We start from the raw sequence: 14,008 nt of genomic DNA on the forward strand, positions 1-14,008 counted from the left end.
ATAATTTTTACTAGTTACTTTATCTAGAAGCTTCAGTTTCCTTCTTTATACAATGAGTATTAGTACTCCACGGGGTTGTTGTAAAGATTAAAGGAGCTAATAACTCCCAAGATTTAATCCATGCATGACATTATAAAGCGCTTGATGCAAATGTAATTCTTCTTTTGATTTGTTTTCCACCAATTACAAATGTAAAAGCATTTTTAGCTCACAGGATGACCAAACCAAAATGGGTGACAGGCCCTGCTATAGTTTGCTGGCCTCTGATACACAGAGATGAGGTCTTTTATCTGGTGGAAATGTAAATTAGAGCATCTTTTCTGGAAATGTGTTTTCTGGCAGTGTGTTTTAACAGTGTTTTAGGTGGCTTTATTATTTAATCTCATTGATCTCTCTTTGGGGAATTTATTCTAGCAGTCTGATCAAAGATGCACAAGTATGTAACAGCTTTGGTTATGAAAACAAAAATCAGAAACAAAACAATCTTTGATTTCCAAAGGGACAGTTTTTGTTGTATTTCTTATTGTATTTAGAACCATTGGTAAAAATCATGTTTTTGAAAAATACTAAAACAAGAATTGTTCCATATCTAAGTGAAGAAAACAAGGAAAAATAATAGTATTATACCAGTGTTTTAAACAATATATGTAAAATACATATTTGTCATTACATTTGTAAATGTAAAGGTGAAGGAAGTAGATCAAATTGTTATCAATATCTATGGGTGATTTTTAAAAATTTTATATTTATTTTTAAAATTTTATTTAAAATCAGTTTAACATATAGTATATTATTATTAGTTTCAGAGGTAGAGTTTAGTGATTCATCAGTTGCATATAACACCCAGTGCTCATTACATCAAGTGCCCGCCTTAATGCCCATTACCCAGTTGTTCCATCTGCCTACCCACATCCTGTTCCCTCCAGCAACCCTTGGTTCGTTTCCTATCGTTAAGAGCCTCTCATGATTTGTCTCCCTCTCTGATTTTGTCTTAGTTTATTTTTCCCTCCCTTCTGTCATCTGTCAAATTCTATATATGAGTAAAATTGTATGATAATTGTCTTTCTCTGACTGACTTATTTCACTTAGCGTAATACCCTCTAGTTCCCTCACGTCATTGCAAGTGGCAAGATTTTCTTCTTTTTGATGGCTGACTAATATTCCGTGTGTGTGTGTGCGTGTGTGTGTGTGTAAGAGAGAGAGAGAGATCTGTCTTTGTGATCCATTCATCTGTTGATGGGCATATGGGCTCTTTCCATGGTTTGGCTGTTGTGGACATTGCTGCTATAAACATTAGGGTGCAGGTGCCCCCTTCGAATCACTGTTTGTATCCTTTGCGTAAATACCTAGTAGTGCAGTTGCTGGGTCATATGGTAGTTCTATTTTTAACTTTTTGAGGAAGTTTCATACTGTTTTCCAGAGTAGTAGCACCAGTTTGCATTCCCACCAACAATGTAAGAAGGTTCCCCTTTCTCTGCATCCTTGCCAACATCTGTTGTTTCCTGAGCTGTTAATTTTAGCCATTCTGATTGGTGTGAGGTGGTATCTCAGTGTGATTTTGATTTGTATTTCCCTGATGCTGAGTGATGTGGATCATTTTTTCATGTGTCTGTTGACCATTTGTATGTCTTCTTTGGAGAAATGTTTGTTCGTGTCTTCTGCTCACTTCTTGATTGGATTATTTGTTTTTTGGGTGTGAGTTTGATAAGTATTTACAGATTTTTATAGCCCTTTATCTCATAAGACATTTGCAGATACATTCTCCCATTCTGTAGGCTTTTAGTTTTGTTGATTGTTTCCTTTGCTCTACAAAAGGAAAGCTTTTTATTTGATGAAGTCCCAATAATTCATTTTTGCTTTTGTTTCCCTTGCCTCTGGAGACATCTCTAGTAAGAAGTTTCTGCACCTGAGGTCAAAGAGGTTGCTGTCTGTGTTCTCCTCTAGGATTCTGATGGATTCCTGTCTCACATTTAGATCTTTCACCCATTTCAGATTTTTGTTTGTGTATGGTGTAAGATGTGGTCCAGTTTCATTCTTCTGCATGTGGCTGTCCAGTTTTCCCAACACCATTTGCTGAAGAGACTGTTTTGTTTTGTTTTGTTTTTTTACATTTATTTTTTTTTATTGGATATTGTTTCCTGCTTTGTCAAAGGTTAGTTGACCATAGAGTTGAGGGTCCATTTCTGGGTTTCCTATTCTATTCCATTGATCCTACGTGTCTGTTTTTGTATCAGTACAAAACTGTCTTGATGATTACAGCTTTGTAATACAGCTTGATGGCCAGAATTGTGTTACCCTTAGCATTGGTTTTCTTTTTCAACATTCCCTGGCGATTTGGGGTCTTTTCTAGTTAATTTTAGGATTGTTTGTTCCAGCTCTGTGAAAGATGTTGATGGTATTTTGATAGGGATTGCATTGAATGTGCAGATTGCTTTGGGTAGCAGAGTCATTTTAATAATATTTTTCTTCCAATCCATGAGCACGGAATGTTTTTCCATTTCTCCCTGTCTTCCTCAGTTTCTTTCGTAAGTGTTCTTATGGAAGTTTTCAGAATACAGATCTTTTACCTTGTTGGTTAGGTTTATTCCTAGGTAGCTTATGGTTTTTGGTCCAATTGTAAATGGGATCGATTCTTTGATTTCTGTCTCATTGTTAGTGTATAGAAATGCAGCTGACTTCTGTGCATTGATTTTATATCCTACCACTTTGCTGAATTGCTGTTTGAGTTCTAGCAGTTTTGGGGGAATCTTTTGGATTTTCAATGTATAATATTACATCATCTAAGAAGAGTGAAAGCTTGATTTTGTCTTTGCCGATTTGGATGCCTTTTATTTCTTTTTGTTGTCTGATTGCTATACTGTGTTGATCAACAGTGGTGAGAGTGGACATCCCTCTTGTGTTCTCAATCTTTGGGGAAAAGATCTCAGTTTTTCCCTGTTGAGGATGATATTTGCTTTGGGTTTTTTGTATATGGCTTTTATGATATTGGGGTATGTTCCTTCTATCACCTGTGGGTGATTTTTGTTTTTTCCTGCTTTTTATTGATTTTCAAATATTACACATTGCTTGTGTAATCAGAGAAAGACATAAATCTTCAATTTATGAAAAGTAGATCTGTAATATTGTTTATTTATTTTCTTAAAAATTGAGGTATAATTTTATATACTATTAGTATTAGTTTCAGGTATACAACATAATGATTCGATATTTTTATGCGTTGCAAAATCATAACAATAAGTCTAGTTAATATCCATCACCTTACATAGTTATAAAACTTGTTATGAAAACTTTTAAGATCTGCTTTCTTAGCAACTTCTAAGTATGCAGTACAGTGTTATGAACTGTAGTCACCATGCTGTACATTATATCCCCATGACTTATTTTATGATTGGAAATGTTTAACTTTTGACCCCCTTCATCCATTTCTTCTGCCCCAAACCCCTGCCTCTGGCAACTTCCAGTCTTTTCTGTTTTTCTGTGAGCTTGGGTTTTTGTTTTATTTTGTTTCCTTCCTTACATAATTGAGATCATGCAGTATTTGTCTTTCTCTCTCTTGCTTACTTTACTTAGTATAATGTTCTTGAGGTCCAACATGTTGCCAGTGTCATGATTCCTTTTTTTTTTAATGGCCAAATAATATTTGTGTGTGTGTGTGTGTGCATTTTCTTCATTCATCTATTGAGGATACTTGGGCTATTTCTACTTTTTGGCTATTGAAGTGATGATGCAGTGAACATGGGGGTACATATATCTTTTTGAGTTAGTGTTTTTATTTTCTTCAGATAAATACCCAGAAGTGGAATTGCTGGATCATATGGTAGATTTTTTTTGTTTTTGTTTTTGTTTTTAATTTTTTGAGGAAGCTTTTTACTGTTTTTGTGTAGTGGCTATAGTAGTTTACATTCTCACCAATGGTGCACAGGTGTTTTCCTTTTTTCCTAGTCCTTGCTAATACCTGTTATTTCTTTTCATTAATAACAGGTATGAGGTAAGATCTCATTGATTGTGGTTTTGATTTCCTTTCCCTGATTAGTGATGTTGAACATCTTTTCATATATATGTTGGCCATTTGTATGTCTTCTTTGGAAAAATGTCCATTCAGATCTGCCCATTTATTTATTTATTTGAGAGAGAGACAGTGAGAGAGAGCATAAGAGGGGAGAAGGTCAGAGGGAGAAACACACTCCCCATGGAGCTGGGAGCCTGAAGTGGGGCTTGATCCCAGGACCCTGGGATCAAGACCTGAGCCAAAGGCAGTTGCTTAACCAACTGAGCCACCCAGGTGCCCCAATCTGCCCATTTTTTAAGCAGATTTTTTGTCGTTGTTATTCAATTGTATGAGTTCTTTCTGTGTTTTGGATATTATTAACCCATTATCAGATACGTGATTTGGAAATACTTGCCAGTACAGTAGGTTGCTTTTTCATTTTCTTGGTTTCCTTTGTAGTAAAGAAGTTTTTTAATTTGATAGAGTTTCATTTGTTTACTTCTGGTGTGACACTTTTTCTTAAATGCACTTTCTTCAGGAGATGAACATACTTTATAATTATGTTAATTTCCATTTCAAGTTCATTCGTATATTCTCAGGATTGTATGTATGTATTTAATAATTTAAATTATCAAATTTAATGTTCTTTATTTGGCTGTTTTAAATTCTGTAACAGGGTAAAATCCTTTACAAAGTTCGATGGAAAGGATACACATCAGATGATGATACCTGGGAGCCTGAGATTCATCTTGAGGACTGTAAAGAAGTTCTTCTTGAATTTAGGAAGAAAGTTGTGGAGAACAAAGCTAAGGCAGTTAAGAAGGATATTCAGGTATCGTGTTTTATTTCATATTTCTTCTTTTCAGAATAATAAACTTACTATAATTTTTACTAACATAAGGAATGTGCAGTAAAGAATTTACAAATAGGGTGCCTGGGTGGCTCAGTCAGTTAAGTATTTGCCTTTGGCTCAGGTCATGATCCCAGGGTCCTGGGATCCAGCCTCACATTGGCTCCCTGCTCACTGGGGAGCCTGTCTCTCTCTCTCCCTCTGTCCCTCCCCACACCTCACCCTCTGCTTGTGCTCTCTCTCTTTCTTGCTCTCTCAAATAAAGTCTTTTTTAAAAATTACAAATAGTAATAAAATATATAGTATTCCATGTATTATAAATTCTGTACAGCCAATTGATTCTCACAGAATGTTTAAATTGATTTTGCCAAACTCTTCCTTCTGTAGTCAACCTATGATCACAGTTGACAAATAAATACAGTTTGGACATGCCGATTAATATTGTTCTTTTAGTTAAGAGTAAGGTGAAAGTGGGGAGGTTAAAAACATGTCAAAATTTTTGTTCATCCATGGTATGAGCATCTTGTTTTTGTGTACCTTAGGAACATTTTTTTGTACTATTCATGTTGTTACTACAGGTATAGTACATATTTGTATGTTTTATCTGCATTATCAATGTATTATGGCTGATTTTTCTGCTAATTAAAATAAATTTAAATCATTTTATAAAGCTATAAATTTTAATCTATTAGAGATTATTCACAGATCTGATTTTTATTTTTCTCTTCTATTCCCATTTTGGTTTTTAGCTACTTTATTGCTTTTTAGTAAACTCTTGCTGATGGTAAGGAAGGATTTAGAGGTCAAGGAGCTCAGATAATTTAAACTTTTTTTTTTAAAGATCTATTTATTTGTCTTAGAAAGAGAGAGTGCTAGTGAGGGAGGGGCAAAAGGAAAGGAGACCAAGCAGGCTCCACATACACGATAAATTGACACAGCTTCATCTCTCGACCCTGAGATTGTGACCTGAGCTAAAATCAAGAGTCTGAGCTTGGGGTGCCTGGGTGGCTTAGTGGGTTAAAGCCTCTGCCTTTGGCTCAGGTCATGATCCCAGGGTCCTGGGATCGAGCCCCCGCATCAGGCTCTCTAATCAGTGGGAAGCCTGCTTCCCCCTCTCTCTCTGCCTGCCTCTCTGCCTACTTGTGATCTCTGTCTGTCAAATAAAAAATAAAAAATCTTTAAAAAAAAAAAAGTGATGCTTAACTGACTGAGCCACCCAGGTGCCCCAGATAAGTTAAACTTCTGTCATCAGCAGTTTGGAAAAAGGTTTCATGGTGGGCTATGTTAGGGTCCGTAATCAAAGGAGCGAGACTGATACAAAGCGAAGGTCAAGCAAAGCTTTATTTCGCACCAAGAATCAAACTGACTGGTCAGGGCCGTCTCTCGCAAAGAGGCGACCCCTCCCAGCCTCACAGACTAACTTTTATAGAAGTAGTTTAGCTGGGCTATACACAGGTGGCCAATGAGATTGCAATACACAGAGAAAACTGCACAGTCATGCTAGGTCTGCCACACACAGAAAAAACTGCTAGGTAACACACGAGTGGCCAATTGAATTTCAATTTACCCTAGTAGATACATGCACGCCCCACTGATTGGATGTCTTCACCTGGCCTGACCCGCCCTTGTATTAGGCTTTGCAAGTAAGTTCCTCTGGGAGGGGCGGGGTCAATCTAAGTTCACTACATAAACACAAAATGACTCCCTCTGGCCAACCAGGCCCTTACAGGTTAGAGTGGGATATTATTAAAACAGAAGCAAAAACTTGGAGTAAGGGTTTCCTTCTGTGGATTTGTCTATTGTTTTATCTTTGGTCCTCTTATTCCACAAATAATTGAATTGGATTTATTTATAAATCTTGTAAGAATTCCCATTCTTATATATTCCTATTCTTATTTATCTTATTTATTTATTTATTTTTATTTTATTTATAAATTCTTGTAAGAATTCCATTCTTGTATAATTCCCATTGTACTTTTTCATGTAAATTTCCTTTATAGCTTCTATTTACAAATTGAACCAACTCTTACTCAACTTTTTGCTTTTGCTTTTAGTTTTCTTTTTCATTAGAAATTATTGTAATTTTTTTAGAATACTGGCAGAGCTTCTTGGACTTAGAACTATATGCTGAAAAATTTTCACAAGAAATAGATTGTAACTTTACTGAAGCCTAGATTTTAAGGACTGAATGTTTATCTTCTTTCCATACAATTGGAGTTTCAACCAAAACAATATTAGGAACCAATTTTGACTGAATATAGTGGTTGTTAATAATAATAGCTGTAACAAGGCAGCCTGTATTTACTGAACACTTATACTGTGTATGTGCCAAACACTGGGTCACCACTTTATGTAGATTAAGAGGAGAAACCGAGGTTTAGATAAGTAACTATAGCTCAGGTTAACCAGTTAGTAATGATAGAGCCAGGCAGCTGTATTCTTAACCAGTTTGGGCTATCGCTTGAAATCCATTGAGAGTAGTGGACTTACCTGGTTTTTAAATTTTTGTTATAGTGGCAAGGTCTTTAATAAATACAGTTTTTAAATTACTAAGCAAAATTTGCATTACTTTTAAATTTTTTTTAAAGGAACCTTTTACAAAATGAGTTCACATTAAAGTAAAGACTTTTCCTCAAATTCTTTTGCTATACTTACACTTCACTCTTATGGAATGGGTGCCTATTGTTTCCCTCCCTATTTCTTTCCCTAAAAACACTCTTACAAACACAAATAAACCTGTTTTACTAAGTGATAGGTTCTCATTACTCAAAAAAATTAGACTTTTTGATTGAATTCTTGCTAAAGTGTATTTCTCATTTTCCTGCATTTCCTGCAATAAGATAAGTTTGCTAAAACTTATCCCAAAAAGTTTTTTTCTTACAGAATACTAGCTTTATTGTCTCTTTTACTTTATAAAGCCTCTGGTTAAACCCTACTTGCAGCTCTTTTTCTTGGTTTAGAATTACTGATAATGGTCTGAATGAGAATGATTCCTGATAGACTGGTGTGTTTAAGGTGTATTCTTAAGCTTATGAATCCTATCTTAATTTTAGAAAGATATTTCTCCACCTGAGGGGTGCCTAGCTGGCTCAGTCAGTAGAGTATGCAACACTTGATCTTGGGGTTGTAAGTATGAGCCCTACATTGGGTGTAAAGATTACTTAAAAATAGTGTTTAAAAAAAAAAAAAGTTCTCCACTTGTAAAAAGTATTTTTTTCTAAGCTCTCCTTACTATTTTATAAATAATTTAAAATTATAGGGGTGCCTGCGTGGCTTAGTTGATTAAGGGTCTGCCTTCAGCTCAGGTCATGATCCCAGGGTCCTGGAATTGAGTGTCAGGCTCCCTGCTCATTGGGGAGTCTGCTTCGACCTCTGCCCCCCACCCTGCTGGTGATCTCTCTCTCTCTGTTTCTCTCTCTCTAATAAATAAATAAAATCTTTTTTAAAAAATTTAAAATTTTAGGTACATTTTGAATCTGAAATTCAAAAATTCAAAATTTACATTTTAAAGACTGAAACTTCTATTTCCTATATGATGTCAGCTTTCTCATGAATTCTCTCGTCTGTTAAGTATTTAGTCTATTGCTGTGACTCTTTGAGGTAAGATCAGTGGATAGAAATATGGCAAAAATACAACTAGTCATTGATCTTTTTCCTCTTTAGCAAAATAGTTTTGCCATTGAAAAACTTTCATGATTCTTTTCACTGTAGATATAGAAATAGTATGTAGGAGAAGATTGCTTTGTTCATCTCATCGTCCATGTTCATACAAGCAACAAATATGTGTTGTCTATGAAAATTGTGATCTATCCCAGTAACCAAAATTTTTGTCTTATGTAGGGGTTTCACCACAGTAGTATCTGTAAGAATATTTGATTTGTCACTTTTCTGCTTAAATCTGGGAGCATTGTTTGCTTAGGACTTAGTAAGTTAAACATCACAGAAATTAGAAATGGTTTTCTAAAATAACCCAAAAAGCACCTGGATGGTGCTGTCAATTAAGTGTCTGATTCTTGGTTTCAGCTCAGGTCGTGATCTCAGGGTTTTGAAATCAAGCCCTGCATCAGGCTCTGCGCACAGCTAGGAGTCTGCTTGAGATTCTCCCTTTCCCTCTGTCCCTCCTGCTCATGCTTTCTTTCTCTCTCTCTAAAATAAATACATATTTTTAAATAGATAAAATAATCCCCAAAAATGGTTTTAATGCTATTAATCAGAAAATATACATGACATAGAAATGTTATTTGTTGATTAAAATACTTTTCATCATTTAACATTTGGTTCCCTTTTTATCTTTTTGTTGCCCATCAAGTATTTTAAACTAAAAATTGAGGTGCTGTTTAACGTACGTATGTGTGATATGGTCTAGCCCTTTGTTTTTAATGGATAGATAACCTACAATCTGTTCTGCTTCATCAGCACTTTACTATTTATACCTTTCTGGGTTTTTTCTTTTATTTAGGAATAGCATTTTTAATAAATATAGTGTCTGATACCGTCCAGACTCTTATTTTTAAAGAATTTAGTTAAGGAAAATTTGAACACACAAACCTATAAAGGGCAGTGTCATGAGACTCATTTGTCACCATTGTCAGTTGTTACCAGTACTTCACCATTCTTCCTTTTTCTGTCCACTGCTCCCTCTCTCCCTTTTTATTCACTAGGATTGTTTTTTTTATTTATTTTATTTATTTTATTTATTTATTTTTTTTAGAGGAGGAGGTTGGGGGGAGGACTAGAGGGAGAGAGAGAATCCCAAGCAAGCTCCAAGACAACCGTGGAACCTGATGTGGGGCTCGAGCCCGTGACCCCGAAATCATGACCTGAACTGAAATCAAGAGTCGGATGCTTAACCAACTGAATCACCCAGGTACCCCTGTTTGCTAGAATCTTTTCAAGCAAATTGAGATTTGAAAAAGATCTACACAACATGTATCATTAATAATCTTACTCTAAGCAGTTCCTTCTCCGTGTTGTTTATTTGACGAAGAAATCACATCATTTTCTGTTGAATTTTCCCCATATGCTGGGTTTGGCTGAGTGCATGGTGGTGTTTAACACGTTCCTCTAGCCCCATATTTTTGTAAACTGGTAGCTAGATGCAGAAGCATGATTATATTTACATTCAGGTTTAATTATTTTTGCAAGGATAGTTGTAAGTGGTGTTCACCTCCTGCACATCAGAAAGCACATGATGTTTAGTTGACTCCCTTAGTTGACTCCCTTACAGTGGGCTTAATACGATCTTTGAAATTAGGTGTTTTCAGTCTGATCCTTCATTAGAAAACTCCCAACTTTGCATGTGTAGGTTTTAGGAGGTCGTTGCTCATTGCCTAGGACCATTCTCTCATTAGAGGGTGGAAAATAGTGATTTTCTAATCCTGTCATTCATCCCTGTGCGTTTATTAGCAGGAGTTCTGGAGATATTGTGGTCATGGTTCTGAGATGGGGAGACACTGCTGGCAAGGAGAGGTGAAGACTGAATTAAGGTAGCATAGTTGGGAGAACTGATTGTACATTCCATAGGATTTAGTAACTGATCTGATCTAGGGAAAAGCGGAGTCAGAGATGACTAAGGTTACTCATTTGGGGACCCAGAAAAAGGTGGTATTACTTAGGGAACAGATGCAGTTTTGAACACATGCAGTTTTGAACGCTTTAGATTTTAGTTACTTATTTGTCATCCAAGTGAAGATTCCAGTTTCTCATTGGAAATACTGGTCTCAGTTGAAGAGAAAGATTTGGGCTGGAAGTATAGATTGGGTGATTTGTGGAGAATACAGGATATGTTTATTCTGGTGTTCCAAGTAATAATATGATTGTAAGTATTCTGAAAAAATAACTGTTTGAAATTTTTTTGAAGTAATGTTAGTCATATACCTAGCAAGATGAAATTTGTTGTTTTTCTTCACCCCCATACCACACCCTGCACCTTTTCCCTTTTATCAATAGGGACAGTTAAAACAGGCTGTATAGTTTAGAAATTAGGTCAGCACCAGTCTTTGGCAAAATGATTTTCTTTTTTCTTTCTTTTTTTTTCTTTTAAATAAAAGGTGAATGTGTTTATTTAGTTTTGGATCAAAATTATTTTAAAATCTGCTGTTCTTTTTTTTTTTTTTTAATTTTGTTCAGTTAGCCAACGTATAGTACATCATTAGTTTTTGATGTAGTGTTCAATGACTCATTAGTTGTATGTAATACCCAGTGCTCATCACCACATGTGCTCTCCTTAAAACCCATCACCTGCCTACTCTGCCCGCCCCCATCTGCCCCCCCACCTCCCGTAACCTCCAGTTTGTTTCCCAGAGTCTGTCATGGTTTGTCTTCCTCTCTGATTTCTTCTTCTTCAGTTTTCCCTTCCTTCCCCTATGGTCCTCTGCACTATTCCTTATGTTCCACATATGAGTGAAACCATAATCATATTGTCTTTCTTTGCTTGACTTATTTTACTCTTACCATTTGCATTGACATGGATGGAACTGGAGAGGATTATGCTAAGTGAAATAAGGCAAAATTATTTTTAAGATGAAGGAAGTCAGTTGGTTGTAAACTCTTTAGAATGGAGGGAAAATTGAAATATTACAAGTCATTAAGTACTCTTTCACAGAAATTGCTTGAAGCAAAAAGGTAGCTTTTGGGTGAGAGCATGACAACTGAAGCACTTGAGAGCAGGTTGCAGACTTTAAGTCCTCAGTGCGTATTCGTATTTTGTATATGTTTCGTATTTAGTGACAACAAAGACATTCTCCTGCATTGTTAACACTCAGGGAACTTTAAATTTATCAGTGTGCCCTCTCAGTAGCAGTATCTCAGCAATATTGTTAACCTAATGTGCAGCTAAGATGGATCTACATTCATCTGGATTTCCCAATTGGTCTTGGGATGTCCTTTATTCCTTTCTGTCATGCAGAGCATTTAGTTTCGTGTCTTTCTGGTTTCCTTTCACCTAGAACAGTTCCATAGCCTGTTTTCCGTTTTTCATCTTTCATGATGTGGATCTTTCTTTAAGAATCCAAACCAGTTCAGGGTACCTGCGTGGCTCATTCAGTTAAGCATCTGCTTTCAGCTCAGGTTTTGATCCCAGGATCCTGGGATGGAGCTCCACATTCTGCTTCCTGCTCAGTGGAGAGTCTGCTTCTCCCTCTGCCTGCCACTCCCCCAGCTTGTGCTGTCTCTGATAAATAATAAAATAAAATAAAATCCAGGCTAGTTGTTTCATAGAAAGTTCTTCACATTGGAATTAGATGAATGCTAATTAGTGTTAAGTCACACATAGTGTTTTTTTCTAAGTTGGAATTAGATGGTTTGTTTCCTGATGATTAGATTCAGTGTGAACATTCTGACAAATGCATTATATAGGTAATTACATTATGGCAAGAGATATATGATATGTCAATTATCCCAATTACTGCTAGTGTTAAATTACAGTTGTATGACAAAGTGAGGCCCATTTTTTCCCTTTTCTTTTTAAAGGTACCCTTTTCCTTTTAAAATAATAACATAATAATAAATAACCTAATAATGAGTAGTCTTTGAGAATCTCCTGTTCCCCCACAGCCTCTCACCCCATGATTTTAAAATACCTTGATGCTTCTTGCCTCAATTAGTATTCCTTTGTTGGTTACAAGTACTGATTTTTCTAATGCTGTTATAGTATATTTTTTGTTTGTATTTTATGAAGAACAGCTCCTCCCTCCCTGAAATTTTTTTTAGTATCAGTACATACTCATGGAATCTTTTTATTCATCAGTCTTCCATTGCTGTTGTTACTCATGTTGATGCTAAAATGGTCCCAAATTTGGGTAGGTGGAGCCCCTTCAAGGCAGCTCCGTATCCTTTTGATACTTCCCTTTCTGTTTTGAGCACGTTGTTGCTTCTGACAAGTTGTTCCAGTGTTACCATGTACTTTCTTATTCCATCCCTGGTATCAATCATTTCTCCAAGGAGTCCTGATTCTTTGTAGAGGAGAGTAAGCTAAAAAACCAGGACCTACTGGGGTACAATTATTTCTAGGCCCTTTAAGTGGACAGAGCTAAAGGAAAAAATATATGTCATTTTGTTTAAGTCATAAATTTGTATTGGTATCTGTAATTTCAGTCCATGACCTCAGGGTCTTCCACTCATTCTGCCTGGCCATAGTCTGTTTCCCTTTTCCTACTGTGAGAACTCTGGTTTCCACCAACATTACTCATTTACTCAGTTCTACAAATGGATGTTTACTACATCCATTCTGTTGTAAAACTCCAAATTTATTTGCAATTCTTTTTGTCCCTACATAAGCATATTCACTGAGGATGTTTAGTATTCAAAAGTTCTTTGGGGATGCCTGGCTGGCTTATTCGTTAAGTATTTCCCGTCAGCTCTGGTCTCCATTCCAGGGTCCTGGGATCTAGACCCTGAGCCCCTCCTCAGGCTCCCTGCTCATTGGGGAGCCTGCTTCCCCACCCCCAGCTTGTGTTCCCTCTCTGTGTCTCTGTCAAATAATGTCTCTGTCTCTGTAAAATAAGTAAAATATTTTTTTAAAAAAAAGTTCTTTGGATCGATTTTTTTTCTTTCTGATGGTTATGTTATCAATTTGATCAACAAGGTTCATTTGGTTGTTACTGTGTTCCCTCTACCTCCATATCTGATTTGAAGTACTGTCCCTTTACTCTTGAGTTAGAACTATAAGGCAGTCAGCAAGAATATTATGTATTGTTTCATATTTTCTCACTATTCTCTCCCCATTATTTTGATAGCTGCTCTACTCAAGAGTATTTAGTGACTGTTACATACTATATTCTCTTATAGCCCTCATTCAGTCTTAATTCTAAAAGCAAATATCTACTTAATAGTTTTTACCTGTCTTTATTTTGATGTCTAACCAGTCATTATTGGTTATCTGAAGCTCATTCTTTAGCATAGTGGTTCTCAAAATGTGGACACCAGGCCGGAATCATCAGTTATCCTCATCTGGGAATGTGTTAAAAATGCAGTCTCTGGGCTGCACATTGTTGGATAGGGACTGGCTGCCCATGTTTTGGGGGTTTCTTGCTTGGGGGTTGTGTTTTGTTTTGTTTTGTTTTTAAGATTTTATTTAATTTTAGAGATTGAAAGAGAGAGTAGAGGGAGGAAGAGCACAGAGCTCAACACAGGCTCATCCTATGACCCTGAGATCACAGCCTGAGCCAGAA

General features: G+C 36.2%; 1 protein-coding gene across 3 annotated transcripts in view; it reads left to right on the forward strand.

Moving 5' to 3' along the window:
• The window catches only part of MPHOSPH8 (M-phase phosphoprotein 8), a 53,917-nt gene that overhangs the window by 9,209 nt on the left and 30,700 nt on the right, over positions 1-14,008 (forward strand). For all 3 annotated transcript variants that reach the window (XM_032838210.1, XM_032838207.1, XM_032838208.1), the window contains one exon: positions 4,665-4,820. In XM_032838210.1, the coding sequence (XP_032694101.1) occupies positions 4,665-4,820 (156 nt within the window). The remainder of the gene's footprint in view (positions 1-4,664; positions 4,821-14,008) is intronic.

This window comes from Lontra canadensis, unplaced genomic scaffold (genome assembly GCF_010015895.1).
Source record: "Lontra canadensis isolate GAN:19392208 unplaced genomic scaffold, GSC_riverotter_1.0 scaffold103, whole genome shotgun sequence".
NCBI classification, from domain to species: Eukaryota; Metazoa; Chordata; class Mammalia; order Carnivora; family Mustelidae; genus Lontra; species Lontra canadensis.